The 25616-nt window shown below is 39.8% G+C and overlaps 1 protein-coding gene across 2 annotated transcripts; it reads left to right on the forward strand.

The window, feature by feature from the left end:
• The first annotated feature begins 1770 nt into the window (after nt 1-1770).
• LOC127793512 (uncharacterized) lies at nt 1771-25391 on the forward strand. Of its 2 annotated transcripts, none has more exons than XM_052324265.1 (10): nt 1771-1873; nt 2214-2275; nt 20578-20644; nt 21130-21195; nt 23031-23124; nt 23244-23354; nt 23667-23767; nt 24219-24293; nt 24377-24469; nt 24926-25391. In XM_052324265.1, the coding sequence occupies exons 2-10, from the start codon at nt 2262-2264 to the stop codon at nt 25244-25246; spliced, it is 942 nt and encodes a 313-aa protein (XP_052180225.1). In that variant the 5' UTR covers nt 1771-1873; nt 2214-2261; the 3' UTR covers nt 25247-25391. The 2 variants fall into 2 exon arrangements, with proteins under 2 accessions (XP_052180225.1, XP_052180230.1); XM_052324270.1 differs by having other exon boundaries at nt 1845-1957.
• Nucleotides 25392-25616: the final 225 nt, after the last annotated feature.

Here is a 25616-nt window from a genome sequence, read left to right on the forward strand (position 1 = left end):
TCCTGGAAATTCCGGAATACTGATCCTTCTGACCAACCCAACGCAAATGGTTTTCAAACTCTCCACCGGAAACGTAAAAAACCTTGAAGGATCTATCTACTTATCAGAACGGTTATAGAATTAGAAACTACATCTTCCAGCAGAGAGCATACCTATGAAACGAGACGCAGCAAATTCTGAACGAGCAGTAGGGACAGGAGGCGTGGCGGTGACTTAAAACCACGAATTTCTTTCCCGGAAAAGGAATGCCGGTGCACTCGTGTTAATTTTACTTTAAAGTGTTGAATAATTAATGATTTTTAATGATACATGAAACGTCTAATATGTTATTGTATTATTATTATTATTATTATTAGTTTTTGTAATTATTGTGACGTTGTTAAAACTAATACAGAAGACATATGGGATATTTTATGGAATCATTTGAATAGTGATTTGTGGTCCTCAATTTTGTCATTTTCTTGTTATAGGTACAAATCTATTAGAATAGTGTTGGATAACTATGATATAAATCAAAAAAAAAAAGTGAGATATAAAAATTATTTCAGATAAAAATATTTTTTATTATATTTATTAAATTTATCTGATAGTTATTAAAAAAAATCATATAATTTTTTATCTAAATTTTTTCAGATAAATTTATCTCTTTCTCTCTTCAAATAAATTTATCTTGATATTTATAGATAAAAAAAATTAACTCATGTATTTTTTAGTTTATTTTAAAAAATTTAACAAATAATTTAATAAAAATCTTAAAATATTTTTTAATTTTATCTTAACCATTCATATTTTAGTCTGAAAAATATTTCAATCTACTATCTTATTTTATTTATTTTAACCAACCCTACATAAGTAAATAAAAATAATGATAATTTTTGAAATTTAAAATTTGAGTTACTTTGAAATTATTTTTACTCTTCTTTGCGATGTACTCCAAATTTAGTTGAACTTCTCCACTTAAAAGCATTATATCCTTTAAGTAAATATTTAATTTCAATTTTTAATTTTTTTATATTTTTATTTTTTTAAATACTTTATATTTATTTTTAAAAAATAAAAATTAAACTACAATTACTAAATAATAATCTTTATAAATGATTTGCTTTTCTTATTTTTACTACCAGACTATCCCTTATCTAATTTTACATAAAATTTTCTTGCGATGATAAAAAAATTAATGGGAAGTAAACAAAAATATAAAAATAAATAAATAATGTGTATAATTGGGGGTGTTCGCGGTACGATTTGGTTGATCTGAATCATTTTCAGCACGCCAAATCGCTAGTGCGATTTTCAACTAAACCAAGTTTGGTTTAGGTTTAGCCAAACCATAGTTTGGTTTAGGTTCAGCCAAACCGCAGTTTGAAATGTTACTTAAAATCACTAAAAAAGATATTTAAAAATAGTAAATAAAGACACAAATATTGGTAAATAAAGATAATTAAATATAAATAAATAAGAGTAAAAAATAAAGATAAAATAGTGTAAAAAATAAATAGAATGGACTGCCAATTATTAGATTTTTACAATAATAATTTTTTTTATTATTTTCTTGGACGGTTCAGTTTAAAATCAAACCGTCAACTGTCCAAACCGCAAATCGCATGGTTTGGACAGAATCCAAACCGTTTTCGACTGTCAAAAAAAAAATTTGATCGGTTCGGTTTAGCCGATTTTCGTGATGTACTGATTTTTTTGAACACACATACGTATAATATTTAATAAGTTAACATTATTATTATTATTATTATTATCAATGCCTTAGTTTTTATCGTCTCCAACTCTCCACTATAAACTTCCGAGGGGTATCTGTCCATTCCCGCAGAAATACGAGTCGGCGCCATTGTTCGGTTACAAACGCAGCACGGCACAGGTGAGTGGAGTTTTGAACCTCGAGTTGTTTCTGTTATTCTATTTCGCGATCTGGCCTGAATACGATGGATCATCTTTCTATGGTGTATGATTCGATTTCCCTCTTCTCTTGCCTTCCCTTTGTTCCAGTAATTAGGCAGTCCCCGCTTAATTTGCGAGTGTTTCGTTATGTAGGATGTGATTGAATAGCAGTTTAGTTTGTAATGGGTTCCATTTGTTTGTAATCTTTTCGGATTTCTGTGGAATTGTTAATATTATTTTGATTGCATAGCTACGTTTTGTGGCAATACTTCAAATTGACATTTGATTTCTTTCGGGTTTTTGTTTCTTTTATTCGGTAGCGAAAGCATTTGAAGCAAAGCTTTGATTCACTTCATAAAGAGATCTCTATGGAGGCTGAAAGGTATGCTTGCCACATCTGCTAAGTGGGGACATTTTTTCTTACATGGTTATAGTCAGAATCACTGCTTGATTTTTCTGATTGCGACACCCCAGAGCTGGCCTACTTTTTGGAACTAGGATCAGTCATCCGTGGTTATATACATTTTAGCACCCGTACTCTCCCCAATATGTACACCAGTTGATCTGAGTCATGTTCTACTTGCATTTGAATATCCCATTTTTTCCTTTTCGCTTTCTTTATAAACCAACAGCATGAAATCTAATAGAAATTTCATTAAGTGAATGCTGATGAGAAAAAAATAGTTTCCTACTCATTATGAGGGAGAGTATACTTATTGTTCATGATATGAGCTTTTATGCTGCAATGCTTCTTCTGTACCTAACTTATGGGTTTGAGAGGTTACAATTCCAGTATATCACCTTCAATATTAATTATATAGTTTGGCATCAGCCTGCCATTTGTTTGGTTCAACCTATAGTCACACGATTACCTCCTACCCCCCACCGGAACCATGATCTAGATCACATGTTCTGAATTGTGGTTCTTTTACGTCCTGGGATCACAAAGAACTTGATCCAAATCCCCAAGAATGGATATCCCAAGTAGTGCATGAGTTTAGTTAAAACAATTAAAACTAGGGAAGAAACTTAAGGTCATAATAATTTTCAAAGAGAAATAGAGAAAACAAAGCTTGCTTACCTCACTATCTTGTATATTTTTATTGCATTTTGAAATTTATTCATACCTGTCATGTGACAAGGGGTATTCTTGTAATAATTGAGGGGCATTATTGTAATAAAAGAGGATGGGTAGTTAACGGGTAGAAGGTTGTAGAAGAAAAGGCAGTTAGGCAACTTGTAATTCAAATGTTGGTGCCAACCCACATAGGATGGGCATATAAGCCAGCATCCTCGGCCATAGCGGACAAGCTTGAATAAGATTGAATTCACATTTCCCCTCTCATTCTCTTATTCTCCCTCTTTCTCTCAATTTTCTCTCTGTCTTTCTATTCTCCTTTCTCTCTCAGTTCATCATTTCCCATGCAATTCCTCACTGAATTGCAAAAGAATTCCCTTACCAGAATTGAGTTCTAACAATTTGGTACTAGAGCAAGGTTTTGGGTGATTGGGTTGGGCTGTGGCAAATGGAACAAGGATGAAGCAGATGGAGGCGCAGCTCCAACAAGTGACGTCAATGATGTCGATGATGTCGGAGATGCATAACAAAATGGAGGCGTTAGAGAATTCGGTGGAGAGGAGGATTGACGGAGCCATAAATTTGTGGCGCGAAGAGAGCAAAGCACAGACTACTCGGCTGGATGATTAGATGAGGGAGCAGGGTCAAGCTCTTAGGGATCACATGCATCAGTTCATGTTGATGCTTTCGCACCAAAATCAGGTACGAATCTCATCGGAATTTCCTTCGAGGGAGAGATCTGAGCCAATTCTAAATGGCTAGGGAGGACACTTCAGATCGGAGGGATTTGCGGAGTTAGAGACAGAACAATCGGTGATGGAAGAGAATAGGGGAGTAAGGAGGCAGGGCACTGCAACCAGATTGAATCAGATTGGTTTGCCTATGCCTAAGATGGAGATCCCTCTATTCGATGGCCAAAACCCAAGGTGGTGGGTGAGGTGCTGTGAGAGGGTGTTCGGCCTTTACAATGTGGCCAAACAATAGAAGGTGACACTAGCAGCGACTTATCTGAACGATGTGGGAGATGTGTGGTATTGGGGTTGGATGGGACTGAAGAAGGAGTGCCCGTGGGGGGAATTCGTGGAGGGCCTGTATAAGCGATTTGGGGAAAAAGGAATGCTAGATGTTGTGGAAGAATTTAATAAGCTTAGGCATGGGGGATCTGTACAAGCTTATCAACAAAGATTTGAGGAGTTGAAGGCCCTCATGTTAATCTCTAATCCCACTCTTACAAATGGATACTTCGTGTCAAGCTTCATTAGCGACTTGTACGAAGAGATACGTCCCATCGTCAAGATGTTCCAACCAAAAACGGTTTAACAGGCCACAGAGTGTGCCAAGTTGCAGGAACTAACGGTGGAACTATTAGTGAAGACGCAGAAGGGGTTAAGTAAGGGATGGCATGTGATGCCCTTATAACAAAGCAGTCGAGGGTGGAATAAGGATGGTGGAACATGGGGACAGGGCAGTAAGGGGTTGGCCCTGCCAGCACCTTCTCAGTCACTCGCTGGGAATTTGAGAGAGCAAAAGAGGTTGGCAAGCCTCTGTTTTAGATGCTGGGACAAGTATACCCCAGACCATCAATGCAAATGCCAACTATTGCTATTGGAGGGAACTGAAGAGGATGACGAAGAGATTGAAGAAGCTACCAATCAGGAGGAAGAGGAGGGAGAAGAAAAGGTGGAGGTCTCCCTCCATGCATTAAGAGGGGTGTCTACCAGCAAGATCATTAAAGTGCATGGGAAAGCCAAGGAGAACAACTTGTCAATACTTATTACAGTGGAAGCTCCCATAGCTTCCTAGATGGAGTAGCTAAGAGGCTCCAATGAAGCTTAATAGGGACTATTCTGTTGTCAGTCACGGTTGCTAATGGGAAGAAGGTAATCTGCGAGTTAGCATGCATAGGGTTTTGTTGGCAAATGCAAGGGGAAAATTTTGAGGCTGACTTACGACTCCTTAAGTTGGGAGGCTGTGATATGGTCTTAGGAGTGGCCTGGATGAGAGAAGTAAGTCCCATTTGCTTTGATTTTAACAAGATGGAAGTCACGTTTGAAAAATGGGGGAGGAGAATGACCATCACAAGCAATGCGGAGGTAGGCACTTGCAAGCTTATCACGGGGAAGAGGTTGCATAAGCTATTCAAAAACAAATGGACACAGGTAGCCCAACTATTTTTTGTACAAGCCGTGGAGCAAGAAAAGGAGGAACTAAATTATGGAGGGAAGCTAATGCTGGATTCTAAGGGCTCTGCCTCGACTCCTTGGGAGGTAAACCAACTAGACTTACTTGATTCACTCTTAGCTGAATTTGGGGACTTGTTTGAGGAGCCTAAGGCTCTACCACCACCCAGACCCTTAGACCATACTATTGAACTTAAGCCTAATTCTGAACCAGTCAACATCCGTTCTTATTGGTACCTCCCAAGACAAAAAGTTGAAACAAAATGCATGATACAAGAAATGCTACGCATGTCTATTATCAAACCCAACATCGGCCCATATGCTTCCCCTTTACTCTTAGTAAAAAAAAAAGATGACAGTTGGCGGTTTTGTATTGATTACCGCCAACTCAATTCCTTTATCATTAAAAACAAGTTTCCTATCCCTATCACTAGGGACCTGTTATATGAGCTATGTTGAGAATCCCACATCACTTCCACAAGGGAGACCTGGGCTATATATAAGGAGGATGATCCCTCCATCTGTTAAGTTAGCTTTTCAGGTTGGAGTTCTACCTCTAACTTCTTACAAGCTACATGAGGCCAAAGTTTTCTCTAAACTTGACCTTCGCTTGGGATATCATCAAATTCGCATGCACCCCCAAGATATCTACAAAATAGCCTTTAGAACCCACCAAAGGTACTATGAATTCTTGGTAATGCCCTTTGGATTGACTAATGCTCCAGCAACCTTTCAAGCCCTCATGAATTAAATATTGAACCCTACCTACACTAATTTATTTTGGTCTTCGATAATATCCTAGTCTACATCCCCAATTTTTCCAAACACCTAGAGCACTTAAGGACAACTTTGCAAGTCCTCAGATTTAATAAGTTGTTCATCAAGAAGTCTAAATATGCTTTTGCACAAACCCAAGTGGAGTACCTTGACCATGTCATATTAGGAGCAGGAGTGAGCACGGACCCCCAGAAAGTGGCAGCTATGATTGCTTGGCCACGATCGATGAATGTGAAAGCCCTAAGGGGATTCTTGGGCCTTATAGGCTATTATATGCAGTTTGTTATAGGCTATTATATGCAGTTTGTTAAGGACTATGGCATCCTCAGCAAACCCTTAATTGAATTGTTGAAGGAGGGGTTTTATTGGGGTGAGAAGGCTAAAATAGCTTTTGAAAGACTAAAAAAGGCCATGAGTAAGGTTCCCACATTAGGCCTCTTGGATTTCGATCAGACTTTTGTACTAGAGACCGATGCCAACAATTATGGTGTGGGGGCAATGTTGATGCAAGGGGGCAGACCCCTAGCTTTCATCAGTCAAGCACTAGCCCCTAAACACTTGGGCCTCAGTGTGTATGAGAAGGAACTACTAGCTGTCCTAGTAGCAGTAGAGAAGTGAAGTGTCATGTACGGAGGTTGCGACGCTGTGACCTTTTATTTTATTGTTATCTTTACTTTGTTGCTACTCATAGCTATTATTGTAATTTTTGGAGGGAATTAGCCTGTTGGTCGAAGGTTCTAAGCAGTGCGAGTTGTAAGTAGATAGTTAGGCAACTTGGCTAGTTCTAGAAGGGACTTGGCAACCGTTTTGGCGCCAATCCTAAGTTGAGGCCGTATAAGAGATCGGCCCAACTCATTGTGAAGGCATGATTTGAGAAATTGAAATCTGAATTCTCCTTCCAACACTTCTCGTTCATTCTTTCTCTCTCTCTCTCTCTCTATTTCTCTCTCCCTATTCTACATTTCTTCCCTTATTCTCACGAATTCTCTCTCGAATTAGAGAGAATTTCCCCTATCAGATCAAGGATCTGACATTTTGGAATCAAAGCACTGTCCTGGCTGACATTATCAATTGAGGAGACGATGGCTGATGGCACGAGGATGAGGCAAATGGAGCTACAGATTCAACAGGTGATCGCTTCAACGGCGGAAGTCCAAGCTCGGGTAGAGATGATGGAGGATAAGATTGGTTTGGTGGTGGATCGTAAATTGGAGGGGTGTTAACCGAGATCTCACCCTTTAAGGATCACTCAAAAAACACTCAAATGAAGTCTCTCCCTGACTCGCAAACAACCAGCAATCAGAAAACAAAACAAGAACCAATCAAGAACACAAGAATTTACCCTGGTTTGGTCTTAAAGAAGACCTACATCTAGCTTGGCTTTCGCCCCACTTTCTCCACTATCTTGAAAGTTAATACAAGATTACAAAGCACTCAAACTCAACTCTCACCTAGCCCAAAATACCTGAAAGCTATATAGAGTTGATACAAGAAAGATATTCACTCTTCCTCACTACTCAATCTTACCCCAAGACAGATCAATAAACCCGAGAAAGAAAAGCCACACCAAAAGCCTTCTCCTCCGCCTCTATATATAAGAAACTAATAGGAGAAAAGGCCCCTGACCGACTGCCCAAAACTGGCAGTTACAACCAACTTGGTCAGCCCTAGAAAATTAATAAAATCCTTCTAGAAATATAGTAGAAACATTACATGAAAATATTCCTACTATTACAAACTCTAATCTAGAACAAATGCTTTAACAAATTCTCCACCCATTTGACTTGATTAGACTTCTCCAGAATCTAGCAATCTTCAGTTTCCTGCAAGACCCAGCTGAATAATCTTCAAACAATGATGAAGCTTGGCTGCTGGAACTGGCTTTGTAAACATATTTGCTGCATTATTTTCACCTGCCACTTTGGATAAGAAAACAGATTTATTTTCAATCAATTCTCTTATAAAATGAAATCTAACATCTATGTGCTTTGTCCTTTCATGGTGAGCCTGATTTTTAGATAAATGTATGGCACTTTGACTATCACATAACAAGGTTGCTTTAACATCTACACTTAGGAGTTCACTAACTAAACCCTTAAGCCATATAGCCTCTTTAAAAGCTTCCGAGAGGGCTATATATTCTGCCTCGGTTGTAGACAAAGCTACAACATGTTGGAGACTTGATTTCCAACTAATTGTAGAGTTCCATAATCTAAATATCCAACCAGTTGTGGACCTCCTTTTGTCTATATCAGCAGCATAATTTGCATCTGAATAGCCTAGGATACTAGGTTGAACTCCTATCTTAGCACCACCATATGTTAGGACATGATTTTGGGTTCCAGCTAGATATTTAAGCATCCATTTCACTGCATTCCAGTGAATTTTCCCTGGATTTGCATAAACCAGCTCACAACACTCATAGGATGAGCTAAATCTGGCCGAGTACATACCATACTATACATTAGGCTTCCTACCGCACTAGAGTATGGGATATGACTCATTTCCTTCCTATCTACTTCACTTTTAGGGGACTGGTCTGAAGACAATTTAAAATGGGGTGCAAAAGGCACACCAACTGCCTTTGCATTTGATATTTTAAACTTGGATAGCACCTTAGCTAAATAGGACTTTTGAGATAGGTATATCTTCCTATGATGAGTGTCTCTAGAAATTTCTATTCCTAGAATTTTCCTAGCTTCACCTAACTCTTTCATTTCAAATTCAGCTTTTAATCTTTTCTTTAGAAGTTGGATTTCTTGATGGGATTGACTTGCAATGAGCATGTCATCCACATATAAAAGCAAATACGCTGAAATGTTAGGAGAAATATGCTTATAATACACACAACTATCATAGGAACTTCTCAAATACCCTTGGCTAATCATAACCATATCAAACTTACGGTACCATTGCCTTGGGGACTGCTTAAGTCCATATAAGGATTTCTTAAGCAAACATACCTTCTCCACCTCTCCTTTAGCTTCAAAGCCCTTTGGTTGATCCATTAGAATCTTCTCTTCTAAGTCCCCATGGAGGAAAGCAGTGGTAACATCCATCTGCTCTAAATTTAGATTTAAGTGGGCTGTTATGGCTAAAAGGACCCTTATAGATGTATGCCTCACAACAGGAGAGAAAACTTCATTAAAATCAATGCCTTGAACTTGAGTAAACCCCCTAGCAACCAGCCTAGCCTTATACCTAGGCTTAGGGTTAATTCCTACCCCTTCCTTTATTTTAAACAGCCACTTGCAGCCTACTATGCGCTGCCCCTTTGGTTTTTCAACCAATTCCCAAGTCTGATTTTTATTCAAAGACTCTATTTCAGACTTCATGGCTTCTTGCCATTTTCCAGCATCCTTAGAAGCCATTGCCTCTTCATAAGTGAGAGGTTCTTCCCCTCTTATTTCGGTTGCACTAGTAAATGCATAAGCTACCAGATCAGAATAACCGAATCTTTTGGGAGGTTTTCGGACCCTAGGTTGCCTATCCCTAGCAACACTATATTTGTCCAAATTTGGTTTATCACCTAAAGTGGAATCTGCATCATTGTCTTCCTCATCTTCATCATGATGTGAAGGTTCTGGGGCTTGATCAATACCCTGATCATTATCAAGGTTATTTTCTTGAGACTCATATGAAGATTCAGATGGTTCTGGGGTATCTTTTAGGCTTACACCTGGGATTTCAACTTGGACAGCTCCTTTACCCTTTTCTAGACTATGCTGAGTTTTAAGGTTGCTAAACTTAATGGTAGAAGACTCATCAAATGTCACATCCCTTGTGACTATAGTCCTAGGACCATCTAATTCTAGATTTCAGAGCTTATAACCCTTAACTCCTGAGGGATAGCCTATAAATAGGCATTTCTTGGCTCTAGGCTCTAGCTTCCCTTGTTTTATATGTGCGTATGCTAAACATCCGAACACTTTTAGGTGAGATAAGCTAGGTTTGTGACCTGTCCACCTTTCATATGGTGTTTGGAAGTTAATGGCTGCAGAGGGTGATCTATTAATGATATGGGCTGCTGTAGACACAGCCTCACCCCAAAATGCTTTTGGCAAACTTGCATGAAAGAGCATACATCTTACTCTATCTAGCAAGGTGCGGTTCATCCTCTCAGCCAACCCGTTTTGCTTAGGGTTTCCGGGGGCTGTCAAGTGTCTAACTATGCCTCCCTCTTTGCACATTTAGTCAAAATCCCTATTGCAAAACTCTAGCCCATTATCAGTCCTAATAACTTTTATTTTTCTGCCCACTTGATTTTCTACCATTTTCCTCCATGTCTTAAAGGATTCAAAGGTATTATCCTTAGACTTTAGCACATATACCCAAAGCATTCTTGAAAAGTCATCTATAATGGATAAGAAGTATCGGGAGCCCCCATGAGTCATGGTTTGAGTTGGGCCCCATAGGTCTGAATGAATGTAATCTAGGGGTGCCTTTGATGAGTGGATTGCTGTTTTGCTAAATTTAATCTTAGTTGCCTTCCCATAAATGCAGGATTCACATTTGTCTAGGTCTAGGGACTGACCTATCTCTAATATCCCTTGTTTGGCAAGTTCCTTGAGCCCTTGCTCACTAATGTGTGACATCCTTAGATGCCACAACTTTGCCTTGTCATGGGAATTACAACTTACACTGGCTGCTTCGCCACTTAAAGTGGTTGCTTGAAGAAAATAAATTCCATTTCTTAAAACAGCCTTCATGCATATTAGGGAGCCTTTATGAATTTTAATTTCTCCACCCTCACCTCTGAATTTGTATCCACATCTATCCAATTCCCCAAGAGAAACCAAGTTTCTCTTAAGATCCGGAACATACCTTACTGCAGTGAGGGTTCTGTGAGTCCCATCATGCATCTTTAATTTTACATCTCCTACCCCTTTGACCTTACATTCAAAATCATTTCCTAACAGAACCTCTCCTCCATTAATTTCTTTGAAATTTTGGATCCATTGCTTTTTAGGAGTCATGTGGAAAGAGCAGCCTGAGTCCAAGACCCAATCTTGGCTGTCATAGTTGTCACTAACAGTTAGTGCATCAGCACTATCATAACTAGTATCACAAACATTTACCCCACCATCAGATTTTTCCTTTTCGGCGTAGTCCTTTTTCCTTTTAGGACAATGCCTTTTAATGTGACCCTCTTGTTGACAATAATAACACTTAATCGGCCCTTTCCCATTTCTAGATTTAGATCTAGATTTACCTTTGTTCTTAGAGTCTTTCTTAGGATTTCTAGATCTTGCAGTTAATGCATCTGGTGGAGATGATTTACTATCCATCCTTATCCTCAAATCTTTAGAATTTAAAGCCCCTATAACATCCTCTAAAGATAGTTTATCCCTACCATGCTGAAGAATATCTAAAAAATTCTTATAGGACTTGGGTAAAGAATATAGGAGAACTAAGGCTTTGTCTTCTTCTTCATACTTAACATCTATATTTTCTAGGTCTAAACATAACTTGTTAAAGTCATCTAAATGATCTTGGAGTTTCTGGTTTTCATGCATTTTAAAATTGAAAAACTTGGCTTTGAGAAATAACCGGCTGGAGAGGGTCTTCTTGAGGTATAGATCCTCCAATTTCTTCCAAACTTCTGCCACAAACTTCAGCCTAGATGCCTCCCTAAGCACTTTATCTCCAAGGCTTAGAATGAGAAGGCTATAGGCCTTCTTCTTGATCTGCACCCGCGCCTCACTTTGTTCAGCAGTTAGGGTTTGAAGTTCTTTCCCGGTTGATTCTCCTTTTTCTGCTTCTTCTTGTTCCAGTGCATCCTCCAGTCCGAGACTGCAAAGTAGTGCCTCCATCTTGATTTTCCATAGGCCGAAATCATTGCTCCCATCGAACTTGTCAATATCTGACCGAGAGGCAATTGGCGCCATTTCTTGATTTACCTAAGATTGCCTCCTGTGACTTGAGATTCTTGAGGCGTTGATCCAATCCAAAGGTGACTAGCTCTGATACCAAATTGTTAACCGAGATCTCACCCTTTAAGGATCACTCAAAAAACACTCAAATGAAGTCTCTCCCTGACTCGCAAACAACCAGCAATCAGAAAACAAAACAAGAACCAATCAAGAACACAAGAATTTACCCTGGTTCGGTCTTAAAGAAGACCTACATCCAGCTTGGCTTTCGCCCCACTTTCTCCACTATCTTGAAAGTTAATACAAGATTACAAAGCACTCAAACTCAACTCTCACCTAGCCCAAAATACCTGAAAGCTATATAGAGTTGATACAAGAAAGATATTCACTCTTCCTCACTGCTCAATCTTACCCTAAGACAGATCAATAAACTCGAGAAAGAAAAGCCACACCAAAAGCCTTCTCCTCCGCCTCTATATATAAGAAACTAATAGGAGAAAAGGCCCCTGACCGACTGCCCAAAACTGGCAGTTACAACCAACTTGGTCAGCCCTAGAAAATTAATAAAATCCTTCTAGAAATACAGCAAAAACATTACATGAAAATATTTCTACTATTACAAACTCTAATCTAGAACAAATGCTTTAACAAGGGGATTGTAGAGAAGATCGAGGATGACATGCGAGACCAAATTCGGGAAGAGATGCGGGGGATGCGTGAGCAAGGCAATGTGTTGTGCGATCAACTGCAACAATTCATGATCATGTTCTCAGTTCAACATCAGGTAAGGATTTTACTTGATTTTCCCCCTAAGGAACGTACCGAACCAATTCTATCGAGAATTGGCACTAGTAATTGGAATGTAAGGCTATTGGAGGTCGAAATGGATCTATCAGCAGAGGAAGAAAATGTGTGGAAGAGTAGACATGAAGGTTGTAATACCTCAAGAGCCTAGAGAAGGATAGTATATATCGAGAATAAGTAAGAAATAATATCAGCTGGATACCTTTTGGGCTGAATGTAGGCAAAGAACTCTCAGGTTAAGCGTGCTTGAGCTAGGGAAGCTCAGGGATGGGTGACCCCCTAGGAAGTTCGCGTAGGTCCATCAGGGTAAGTTGTTCCGATCCTTTTTATTGCTCGATGCAGGATGTTATAGGTGGTATCAGAGCCGAACCTTGGTGAAGGTGGTTCGATGAGGGCGGGGAGTGGCGCCGGGGGCTTGAGGGCCTGTACAAGGAGCGGCTTATGTCAGGCTTCTAGGATGGCAGTCCCTAAGGGGAGAAGATCTAGGACCAGTTGTAAGGTCGCATGACGAGAACTTCATGTGCTTAAGGGGGGGAGAATGTAATACCCCAAGAGCGTAGAGAAGGGTAGTATATATCGAGGATAAGTAAAGAAGGAAACAACACCAGTTGGATACCTTTTGGGCTGAATGTAGGCAAAGAACTCCCGGGTTAAACGTGCTTGAGCTGGGAAAGCTCAAGGATGGGTGACCCCCTGGGAAGTTCGCGTAGGCCCATCATGGTAACTTGTTTCGATCCTTCCTATCACTCGATGCGGGATATTACAAAGGCAATGCTCATTCAAACCATACTGGATTTCCAATGTCGAGATTAGAATTGCTGGTGTTTGAAGGACAAAAGTCCCGATGGTGGATTAGGAGATGTGAGAAGATGTTCGTGATCCATCAAGTGGCCAAGAACCAGAGAGTGGCCTTAGCCTCTGCCTGCCTCAATGACTCCGGGGACATTTGGTTCTAGGGGTGGTTCAAGGTGAGAGAGTCCTATAGTTGGGAAGAATTTTCTAAAGGACTTTGTGAGAGGTTCGAGGAAAAAGGCATGATGGACGTAGTGGAAGAGTTTAATCATCTAAGGCAGGAAGGACTGGTGATGGAATATCAAATGAAATTCGAAGAGTTGAAGTCCCTAATGTTGAGCAAAAACCCATACCTCATTGAGGAGTATTTTGTATCTAGTTTTTGGGAGGATTGACTGATGAATTAAGATTGGCAGTGAAGGTACTGAAACCTAAGACGGTATAAGAGGTCGTAGAGGGAGCCTCCTTGCAAAAGTTAACGTTTGAGGCCTTGATGAGGAAACAAAGAGGGTAGAATAGGGGAGGGATGCTAAGTACCATGCAGTATGGGGGTAAGTTCGCAGGGCAAGAACCCCCGAAGGGAGGAAGAGGGGGTTGATTTCAAGTATTACCACCCCTAGGGTCTAATTTACAATCTAGGGACAAAATTATTGAACAAATGAGGTAGGCAGGGCCGTGCTTCAAGTGTAGAGATAAATACTTTGTGGGGAAACAGTTGTTGCTACTAGAAGGAGAAGAGGAGGAGGAAGAGGAGGGCCTCACAATGATAGAAGAAACAGGCGAAGAGGTTAACGGGGTAATCTCGTTACATGCTATAAAGGGGATTGCCAGTAGCAAAATAATCAAAGTTGAGGGCAGGGTACAAGAAGGCACCCTTATGGTATTGATTGATAGTGGGAGTACCCACAATTTTATTGATGAAGGTATTGCAAGGAAGATGAAGTGCCCTATGGCCAATACCCAACCACTCTCTGTTACAGTGGCCAACGGAAATAAGGTGTTGAGCACATTAGCTTGTTTGGGATTTTGTTAGTAGATGCAGGGTGAGGCGTTTGAAGCTGATTTGAGATTGCTAAAGTTGGGGGGTTGTCACATTGTTTTGGGTGTGGATTGGATGAAGGGGGTGAGTCCAATCACTTTCGATTTTAATAAGATGGAAGTTTCATTAGAAAATGAGGGAAGAAGGGTGGTCCTTTAAGGCAATATGTAGATGGGAACCTGTAGAATGATAAAAGGGAAGAAGCTACATCAGCTTCTATGGAAGAGAATATCCCAGGTGGCCTACTTATTCTCGATTGAGGCTAGGGAAGAAGGGGAAGACCGAGAGGAAACAGAGGGAGATCAATCAAGAAGTAGCCAAAATCAACCCTAAGAGGTATGACAGGTATCTGATATGACTTTACTTGAGTTATTACTAGTTGAATATCATGACCTGTTTGTAGAACCTAAGTCTCTTCCCCTTGAGTGACCCCTAGACCATTCCATTCCTCTAGAGCCAAATGTTGAATGTGTTAACATAAGATCTTATCGATACCCTCCTAAACGGAAAATGGAAATTGAAAAGCTGGTGAGAGACATGCTTTCCCAATCAATTATCAGACCAAGCTGTACCCCTTTTGGCTCTCCTGTCCTCTTGGTCCGTAAGAAGGATGGAGCATGGTGTTTTTGTGTCAATTATCGACAACTAAACGCCATCACCATCAAAGATAAATTTTCAATACCCATCATTGAAGACCTACTTGATGAACTCAAACACACCACAATTTTCTCTAAACTCGACCTATGCTCAGGTTACCACCAAATGAGAATGAATCCATCTGATATCCCAAAAACAGCTTTTAGAACTCATCATGGGCATTATGAATTCACGGTGATGCCATTTGGCCTTACTAATGCCCCTGCTACATTCCAAACATTAATGAACCGAATCTTTGAACCGTACCTTAGAAAATGTATCTTAGTATTCTTTGATGATATCTTGATATACAACTCTTCTTTTGACCAACACCTAGAGCACCTTAGGACTATTTTTCAGGTTTTGTGAGTCAACCGGTTGTATCTCAAAAGGTCTAAGTGTACTTTTGCACAAGCACAAATTGAGTATTTGGGGCATGTTATATCTGTAGCACGTGTGGGAACTGATCCTAAGAAGATTGAGGCCATTACTGCCTGGCCTAATCCCACTAACATTCGAGCTTTGAGAGGGTTTCTGGGACTGGCCTGATACTACCGTAAATTTGTGAAGGACTATGGGTCGATCAATAAACCACTCATTGATCAATTGAAGGAGGGGTTTAACTGGGATTGGAGGGCAGAGGAAGCGTTTGAATAGCTCAAGAGGGCTATGAGTGAAGTTCCAATACTCAGGCTACCGAATTTTTGCAAGCCCTTTACTTTGGAGACTGATGCTAGTGGGGTGGGCATAGGGGCAGTACTTTCTTAGGAGGGTAAACCCTTGGCTTTTCTTAGCCAAGCTTTGAGTCCCAGACACCAAGGGCTGAGTATATATGACCAGGAGCTCCTAGCGGTTTTATTGACAATAGAGAAGTGGAGACATTACCTAGAAGGAGGGCGGTTCATTATTAAGATTGACCATGAGAGCCTTAAGTTTCTCTCACAACAAAAACTTCATTCTCATCTCCAAAAGAAAGGGATGGCGAGATTGATGGGGCTGGATTATACCATACAGTATAGAAGGGGAAAAGAAAATGTGGCTGCGGATGCTTTATCTCACTGCCATAAAGGGGGGACATTGGCTTCCATTACTTTAGTAGTACTAGATTGGGTCCAGGAGGTCACTAAGAGTTATCAGCAAGGGACATGGGCTAAGGAGTTGTTAGAACAGTTGAGTGTGAATAGAGATTGTAGGCTTGATTATGCTTTATCTAATGGACTGATCAGGTACAAAGGGAGATTGGTGGTCGGGGAAAACATGACTTTGAGGAACCAGATACTCCAATCACTTCATAGCTCACCATTGGGCGGTCATTTCGAGATCCAAAACACCTACAGGAGAGTAAGACAAACTTTCTATTGGCCATAGCTATGCAAGAGGTGCAAACATGAGACCATAGCTCAACCAGGCCTACTATAACCACTGTCAGTACCAGAAGGGGCTTGAACCAATATAACTATGGGTTTTGTTAAAGGACTACCCAAATCGGAAGGGAAGGATTGCATTCTTGTGATTGTGGACTGGTTTACTAAATTCAGTCATTTCATAGGCCTTTCCCATCCCTTCACTACTCAGGAGGTAGCAAGGGTCTTCTTGGACAACATAGTAAAGATGCATGCAGTGCCTCAGTCCATGACATGTACAAAGTCTTTATCAGTGCATTTTGGAAAGAGCTACTTAAATCCCTAGGAACTAAACTATATATGTCTACTGCTTAGCACCCACAAATTGATGGGCAATTGGAAAGGGTAAATCAGTGTCTAGAGTCCTACCTAAGGTGTCTATGCTTTATGTAGCCAAGAGGGTGGCACAATTGGCTATCGGTAGCTCAATGGTGGTATAACTCATGCCACCATAGCTCCATAAATTTGAGTTCGTTCGAGGCTTTATATGGATACAAACCAGCACTATTACTAGCAGTAAGGGAACCACCGATAGTGGCAGAAGTGGGTGCATACATGCAGCGGAGATAGGAGGTCGTGAGACTCTTGAAGGCTGAATTAATAAAGGCTCGGAATAGAACGAAACAAATGGCTAACCGGAGAAGAAGTGAGAGAGCCTTCTCAGAAAGAGAGGAAGTATATCTTAAGCTAAGTCCTTAGCAGCTCAAATATCTTACTAAACAACCAGTGTCTAAACTGAGCCCTAGATTTTTTGGGACTTACCTAGTGCTAGCAAGGGTAGGGCCAGTGGCATACTGATTGCAGTTACCAGAAGGTTCCCAATTGCACTTGTTTTCCACGTGTCCTTGCTCAAGAAAGGAGTGGGCTTGAGGAGAGTCAGCCACACACCTCCCTGTAGTTACCAACGAGGAAGCAGTACCCAGCATTCCTACTGCCATCCTAGATAGAAGAATCATCTATAGACAAGGGGCACCAATTATCCAAGTACTGGTCAAGTGGTCTTCACGACAGTTAGACACTTGAGAGTACTTACCTGATCTATTGAAGCAATTTTCCAATTTGGCCAGCTTGCTGCACATTTCTTGAGGACAATAAATGATTGATGGAGGGGGTAGTTGTCATGTACTGAGGCTGTGACGTTGTGACCTTTTATTTTGTTGTTATCTTTACTTTGTTGCTATTCATAGCTATTATTGTAATTTTTGGAGGGAATTAGCTTGTTGGTCGAAGGTTTCAAGCAGTGCAAGTTGTGAGTAGACACTTAGGCAACTTGGCTGGTTCTAGAAGGGACTTGGCAACCATTTTGGCACCAATCCCAAGTTGAGGCCGTAAAAGAGATCGACCCAACTCATTGTGAAGGCATGATTTGAGAAATTGAAATTTGAATTCTCTCTCCAATACTTCTCGTTCATTCTCTCTCTTTCTATTTCTCTCTCCTTATACTACATTTCTTCCCTTATTCCTGCGAATTCTCTCTCGAATCAGAGAGAATTTCCCCTATCAGATCAAGGATCTGACATGGAGGCACTACCTGGAGGGGGGTAAATTCATTATCAGAACTGACCATGAAAGGCTCAAATTCCTATTGCAACAGAAACTCCATACACACCTCTAGATGAAAGGTCTGCCCAAGCTAATGATTCTTGACTATGTTATCCAATACAGGAAGGGATATGAGAACAAAGCAGCCGATACCCTCTCCAGATGTATGGAAGAAGGAACTTCAACAGCTATGACTTCCATTACACTTGAGTGGTACCTAGAAGTGGCATCCAGTTATGGGAAGGGGGAATGGACTAAAGAGCTCATGGAGCAATTGACCCTAGATCCAGCTAGCAGGCCAGACTATTCACTGAGGAATGGACTACTAAGGTACAAGGAGAGATTAGTGAATGGAGATGATGAGTCACTAAGGAAGAAGGTACTGATAGTCCTCCATGATTCCCTTGTTGGGGGACATTTAGGGGTTCATAATACGTATAATAGGATCCAACAATTGTTTTTTGGCTTAGATTAAAGAAGGTAGTGCAAGAGTATGTGAAGAGCTGCGACATTTGCAGCCAGTGCAAGCATGAAAACATTCATCCCCAAGGGTCTAGCATGAAAACATTTGCTACAACTATTGCCCATCTCGGAGTAGGCATGGTCTAGCATAAGCATGGACTTTGTGGAAGGATTGCCCAAATCAAAGGGTAAAGATTGCATACTGGTAATAGTGGACAAACTAACAAAATACGCCTATTTCCAAAGCCTAGCACATCCTTTCACCGCCCGAGAGGTAGCAAGGGTATTTTTGGACCAATTGGGGAAACTGCATGGGTTGCCTCGGGTCATTGTATCTGATCGAGACAAAATCTTTACAAGCCTATGTTGGAAGGAGCTAATGAAGTCATTGGGAACTCAACTACATATGTTTTCTGCTTACCACCTCGAAATGGATGGGCAAACAAAACGGATCAACCAATGTTTGAAAACTCACCTCAGGTGCGTGTGTTTAATGCATTCAACCGGGAGACACAAATGGCTGCCCTTGGTACAATGATGGTACAACACCAACCACCATACCGCTTTAAAAATGACCCCTTTTGAGGCATTTTTCAAGTATAAGCCACCATTGTTACCCATCAGTGGGAGTCCTAATCTGGTGGCCACCGTGGACAACTACTTAGCTCAGAGACAACAGGTAGTGCAGACTTTAAAGGAGTTGGCTAGTGCCCAAAATTGGACAAAACAATATGCGGATAAGAAGAGGAGTGAATAGTCATTCTTAGTAGGGGACAAGGTGTAATCGAAGCTGAGGCAAGCTCAATTAAAGACTCTATCTCCCCAGGCAATCACTAAGCTCAGTCCAAAGTTTTATGGCCCCTACGAGGTGTTAGCTCGGGTGAGCAAAGCTGCGTATAAACTACAGTTATTTGAAGGCTCCTACATCCACCCCGTGTTTCATGTGTCCCTTCTCAAGCCATCCCCGGGCAGCAACCTTGTGAGTACTACCCTACCCCCAAGCAGCCCAAGAGGTTCAACAAGTGGTTGAGCCTATAGCCATTGTGGGCAAAAGAGTTATCTACAAGCAGAAGCAACCCGTTACGCATGTGCTCATGCGTTGGTTTACCCTCCATCCTGAAAACAACACATGGGAGTATTTGCCCGACTTAAACAGTTTCCTAAGGCAGTGGGACTACTCTGATCTTTCTTGAGGACAAGAAGAATTTTGAGGGGACGGGAAATTGTCATGTGACGGGATATTCTTGTAATAAAAGAGGGGTATTCTTGTAATAAAAGAGGATGGGTAGTTATGGGTAGAAGGTTGTATAAGAAAAGGCAGTCATGCAACTTGTAATTCAAATGTTGGTGCCAACCCACAGAAGATGGGTATATAAGCCAGCATCCGCGACCATAGTGGACAGACTTGAATACAATTGAATTCACATTTCCCCTCTCATTCTCATTCTCCCTCTTTCTCTCAATTTTCTCTCTATCTTTCCATTCTCCCTTCTCTCTCGGTTCATCAATTCCCGCACAATTCCTCATTGAATTGTGAGAGAATTCCTTTGCCAGAATTGAGTTCTGACAAAACCTAATTTTATTTGCATAAGATTCTTCTCCTTAAGGTGTATGGGAACATAGACAAGAATTCAAAACAAAACAACACAAACCAACTTCTATAATAGCAAAGTATCCATCTGCCTAATTTCAACTCGAGTACAACTACAAAACGTACCACGACCCAAAATAAGGAACCAGCCTACCCTCTTCATACCACAAAATTAGCATGCTGACATACACTGTACCTGTTCCCAAACCACAGCCTGAAATGTACCACGTTTCTGGTAACTATGGTTTAACCTTATAGGACATAATTTTGACAGTTAATTAGTTTTTATTCTCTTTTTGTGCACGTCTGAGTGTAATTCAGACTGGAAGAAATTTTCTAGTAATTTGTTAAATGATCATACTCAGTCCAACCTCTAGTAAGCTGGTTATGATAAGCCTGCATTATTTTACCAATGAGTTATCATTAAAGAAAGAATTTTGTAGTGTGAACTTTTCACTTATGGTTGGAATAAGTTTTTTTCTGACACTTCAAATTTTTTCATTCCAGGTTGAATTCCCCTCACACTTCAGCCATTCTATTTGAAGTTTTCGGCTATCAATTACAGTTTTCACAGGTAGCAAGGCTTTCTAGGGTGTTGCTCAGTTTTTTTCCCCTTTTACGTGTAGATTTCCATATGACACTTCTTACTCCAATTTTCTGATCAAGTTTGGGCCTCTACCAGTTGATTGCAAGAGCCATAGGTTGGCTCAAAATAAGCACTCCTTCTGTTTCTTCATTCTCACAAATGCATTATCTCAACATGCAAACATTGTTCCATGAACATGAAGTAGACTAGGAATTATATGTAAGATGATGAAATAAACATTATTCATCAAAAAAACAAAAAATCACATTTTATAGTTCTGAATTAAGTAATGTTTGTTCCTTAATCATTATTTCACACACCTCTGATGCTTGCTATTCTGTTACATTTTTCTGCTTAGGTTATTAGTCTCAATTTCATTTTATGAATTATCAGCATGTCACTAGATTTGCCGATTCTCTTATCTTTTCTGAATAGTTTTCTTGACAGTCGAAATTTTCTTGCAACTTTGTTAGGATCCCAATTCCAGGCACTTAGGAACTACAGTATGGGATGCATCGATGGTATTTGTCAAATTTCTGGTAATTGGATTTCCTTTAAGCAGTCCTTTTGCATCATATTGCATTTGCCTGCTTGGAAACTTTTATCCTACAGGAAGTACCTATTTTTATTGATACATATCTTTATATCTTATTATGACTTTCTTGGACTTTTCTGATCGGAATGCTGAACCAGTAGTCATCCTGTCAATTACGGTTACCTGTTTAAGAGCTTGATGCTTTTGTATTTTTTGTTTCTTTTTTCTTAATTATTTGACTCTGGATTTTTTATTTCTTAATGTAAAAATAAGAAATAGAGGAGGGTTCCTTAGGTAGCCAATAACTAGTGTAAAACTTGTGAGATCAAACAAACATGAATTCTAGACAAAATGTGCTCCCCCTTCAGTATTTTCTTTCTTTCTTCCTCTTTTTTTTTTTTGGGGAGGGGGGGGTGTTTGGGGTTGGGTTTAGTGGGAAACAGAAGTCATGGCTGGGATGGCAAGGCGCTTGAAGATCAAGTTCACTGTGATAGTTTTTATATCTCTTGACACCTGCCTTTTTTTGTTGCTTTTTTGCTTAGAAAGGGTAAAGATGTTTGGTTCTTAGTTTTTTTCCCCTTAGAAAAGCAAGCTTTTGGATAAAAAAAAGCTCAAAATGTTCAAAGCATAAAGAAAATGATGCTGTTCTAGCTTTTTTCTTTTTCATTATGAAAAGATATATTTTCATATGTTGAAGCAATTCTTTCCGTAAGATATAGTATCTGTTTTATTCTGAGGATACTGTTATCATTTTTCCAGTAATATTACTACAAAATTGACTAGCAAAATTAGATTTCTTAAGTAATTACCAAACACTTGGTTGTAGCTTTTTTAATCCTTTTTCTCTCTTACAATTAAAGCTGGTGCTAAAGGGTTATAATCTAATTGAGATGGTGCTTGAAGGTTAGTCATTTAGAGACTGGTTTTCTTTTTAGTTCAAACTATTAACTTGTGCATTCTTTACTTGATTAAGGACTTTCAGCATTATATGTACATGAAGTGTTGGTGACATGGCCAACCAACCATATGGCATTTGTTAATAGTCATGTTACTGTTTTTTGGCATTGAGCATGTAAATGCCCTTTTGCCATAATTTGATTGATTTCTTGTGAGATTAGCTATAGGATGTAAATTGGTTTAGGGTGACTGTTATTTATCTACATGCTCACACTGACACATTGGTTCAGGCAAAGAAAGGTTATCTATTGCTTTGTGTTTCACTAGATTACATCATAAGACCGAGATATCATGCATAGGATGGTATGTGACTGTTACCATTCCCACCCTGGGAGGCAGCAAGATAAATAGAGGTTGAGTAGAGAGGCAGTTGCAGTGTAGCAGGGCTTAGGCTAGCAAAAAAGAAATATTCTCAGGCACTCACAAATCAGGGTATTTCTGGTGCTTTGCAATCCTACACAAGCTGTTGGGTTCCTAACTCTAAAAGCTAATGAAAGGTTTGGGCCCTCCTGAATAATGAATATATCGATTCACTGTTGCCATGTGTGCCAAGTAACTGGGCCTTAATCCTGCCTGTGGAAACAATGCTTTCTGGAAATTTTGCTCCTTACATTGACCTTGTGGTGCCTTAACTCCCAGGCCAATACCGTCGAGGGCATGCCTTCAGCTCATAAAATGGCAACCATATCTTCTTCAGGCAGGCATTATAGTGTCACGCTTATTTTAGAGTGAATTAGTGCTCACCACTCTTTGGTTGCTAAACTGCCTTCCTTCTTCTACATTCCTTAATTGTTTATCCTGGTGGTCCCCCAGTTGAAAGTTATTGGCCCATCTATACTTATATTGAGATTATTAAATGAGAAATTATCGGATGTGTCCCAGGAAAAGAATTGCAAAAAGGGAAGATTTTCACCTTCTAAGCTGAAAGGAAAACGTGTGATTGAACTTGGGGCTGGATGTGGAGTGGCTGGTTTTGGTAAGTGTTTCCTGATGTCACTTAATTTCTGATATCCATGTTATCTAAATATGTCTATTGTATGTTATGATTTATGGTCTATTATAAAGATGTCTGCTTAGAGTTGGTCTCTTTTTCAGGCATGGCACTGCTTGGATGCGATGTAGTTTCAACAGATCAAACTGAGGTTTTGCCATTGCTAATGAGAAATGTTGAGCGTAATACATCAAGGATCATGCAATTGGATCCAGGTCTTCTCTCCTAACCTTTTCATTTTCAAATTCGATTTATTATTCAAACATGTATGCAGAATGGTTTGATAGTTGGATTATTATGGTGGGTTTAGCATTAACTAGTTAATTTTTTGTGGGAACTTCTGAATGTAATTCACAATTGAAGTTCAGTGATAGTGTCAGTGGCAGTAGATGGCTTATAATATTACTGCCATGTCACCTCTTTCTGTTTTCCTTTCCTTTCCTTTTTTTTTTTTTTTCAGGTGGGATGAGGGGTGAGAGAGTGAAGAAAATTAACATTTCCTTATGTGAAAATTTTATTTCATGTAGATTCCTTTGGTTCCATCCAGGTCGCAGAGTTGAACTGGGGTGATGTGGATCAGATAAAGGCTGTTGATCCACCATTTGACTACATTATTGGCACTGATGTGGTGAGTTCCATTACTCAAGCAAAATGCAAGTTCTCACTTAATAATGTCATTACATTTGACAACATTAATGTTGAAAATCTGGTAAGGTAAAGAAATATATAAAAACTCATGTACAGAATGCATATTAGGACACCAACCAGCTGCCATCACACCTGCATTTAAGTTTTATTTGCTAGTGATTTTGATCACATGTTGTGCAAGCATTAAAACAATCTCTATGCATCTGTAGGAAATTAAGTTATTGCATTGACATTTTAAATGTTTCAATTTTCGTAATTACTTGGTCATATTATTTACATTGAAAGATTAAGTTCTTCAAACATTATTTCATCTTTTTTGCTAGTTCAAACAGTATTTCTTTTAATATAGGGTGCATAAAGGAGGATATTGAATGTGACAAACACTATAGCATTTCAACCAAGCAAACTAATTCTGACAATTTTGGTACAAGGTTTATGCAGAGCATCTCTTGGAACCGCTTATGAAGACAATGCTTGCACTATCAGGACCAAAAACTACTATCCTGGTACTATGTCCTCAAAGTATCTTTTTGTTTCTTTTCAAAACCATCTAATGGTTGAACTCATTTGCTTATAAATCTTGTTGCAGTTGGGCTATGAGGTCCGTTCCACAAATGTTCATGAACAAATGCTTCAGTTGTGGAAGAAAAACTTTGAGGTGAAAATTGTTCCAAAAGCAAAGGTATACAATTTTAGCATTTATGTGAGTCAAGACCCACTTAGTTTACAACATGTTGATTTCCATGGTAGTCTTGGTTGATGTGAGCGAAGTCAACCCTGAGGTTAATTCTGACATTCCTAGAATTGCCCTCTCACTGGGGAATACATCCTGTAGTTTATGTAACTTTTTTGGCAGCAAACAGCTGGACCCCAGTTGTTAGCATGCTTGACTTAATAGATCTTTATGGTGAAGGAATATAATTGACGGCTGAATCAGTGGGATCTGATTCTTCTACTTTGCATTAAAACCTCTTATACTGGTAGATCCTCTATCATCTCGAATGTGCAAATATATCCTGTATGAGCCTAGGAAACATGCATCAGTTGTGAGCTAAGACTTGAAATGCATCGTTAGTTCATGCTAAGGAAAGAATCCCTCATATCCTGTTAACTGATGCGGAACACTATTCTACTTTAGATGGACAATAAGTACCAGCACCCAAGCATCCAACTTTTCATCATGAGCTCAAAGCCTAGAGAAGAAAATGCTGAAACCATGTCTCGGGATGTCGACCAGCAAATTGATGAGGTTGGAGCTTCAGAAAATAAGCATGGAGAAGACGACAGAGATAGTGACAACAGTTGTTGCACAGGTGGATTGGATGATTCTGCTGGCAGCAAAGCAACGGAAGCTAACATACGAATTCCAAGCGCTCAGAATGGAAAGCTAAACGAATGGGAAGCAAGAAGAATTGGCTCTATGGCCGCCAGGCTGCTTAGAGATGTCAGGATTACTTAATTATGTCGGTGTTCATGTTTGAGGCTTGTTCTTCCTATGCTGTATTCCTCTTATGAGCATGCCAACAAAATTCTGAATGGGATTGTCTATGGAATATGTTTTCTGCTAAACTATTATATATAGGGTGAGTTCCCCCTGGGACAAATTAATCAGCACCTTCAAGAGATGGCTGCCTGTTCATGGAACCAATATTAGCTTGATACACCTGAAAGGTTCAATGTTAAACAGGACAAGAAGTCACCTCTAATAACTGAATGAAGACTTTGAAGGATACAATTTGAGGGGTATCGCCAATTGCAGGCTCATGGCACGGCACCCTACTGAGTACTGTCCCACATGCATATGGTTGTTTTTCTTAATGGCCTTAATA

This window comes from Diospyros lotus, chromosome 1 (assembly GCF_014633365.1).
Source record: "Diospyros lotus cultivar Yz01 chromosome 1, ASM1463336v1, whole genome shotgun sequence".
In the NCBI taxonomy this organism is placed as follows: domain Eukaryota; kingdom Viridiplantae; phylum Streptophyta; class Magnoliopsida; order Ericales; family Ebenaceae; genus Diospyros; species Diospyros lotus.

Excerpts from the sequence above, each read along its gene's own strand:
- LOC127793512 (XM_052324265.1), top strand. Across the intron at positions 23,768-24,218 it reads ACATTATTGGCACTGATGTG|GTTTATGCAGAGCATCTCTT; the intron begins GTGAGTTCCATT and ends TTTTGGTACAAG. Across the intron at positions 24,294-24,376 it reads GACCAAAAACTACTATCCTG|TTGGGCTATGAGGTCCGTTC; the intron begins GTACTATGTCCT and ends ATCTTGTTGCAG.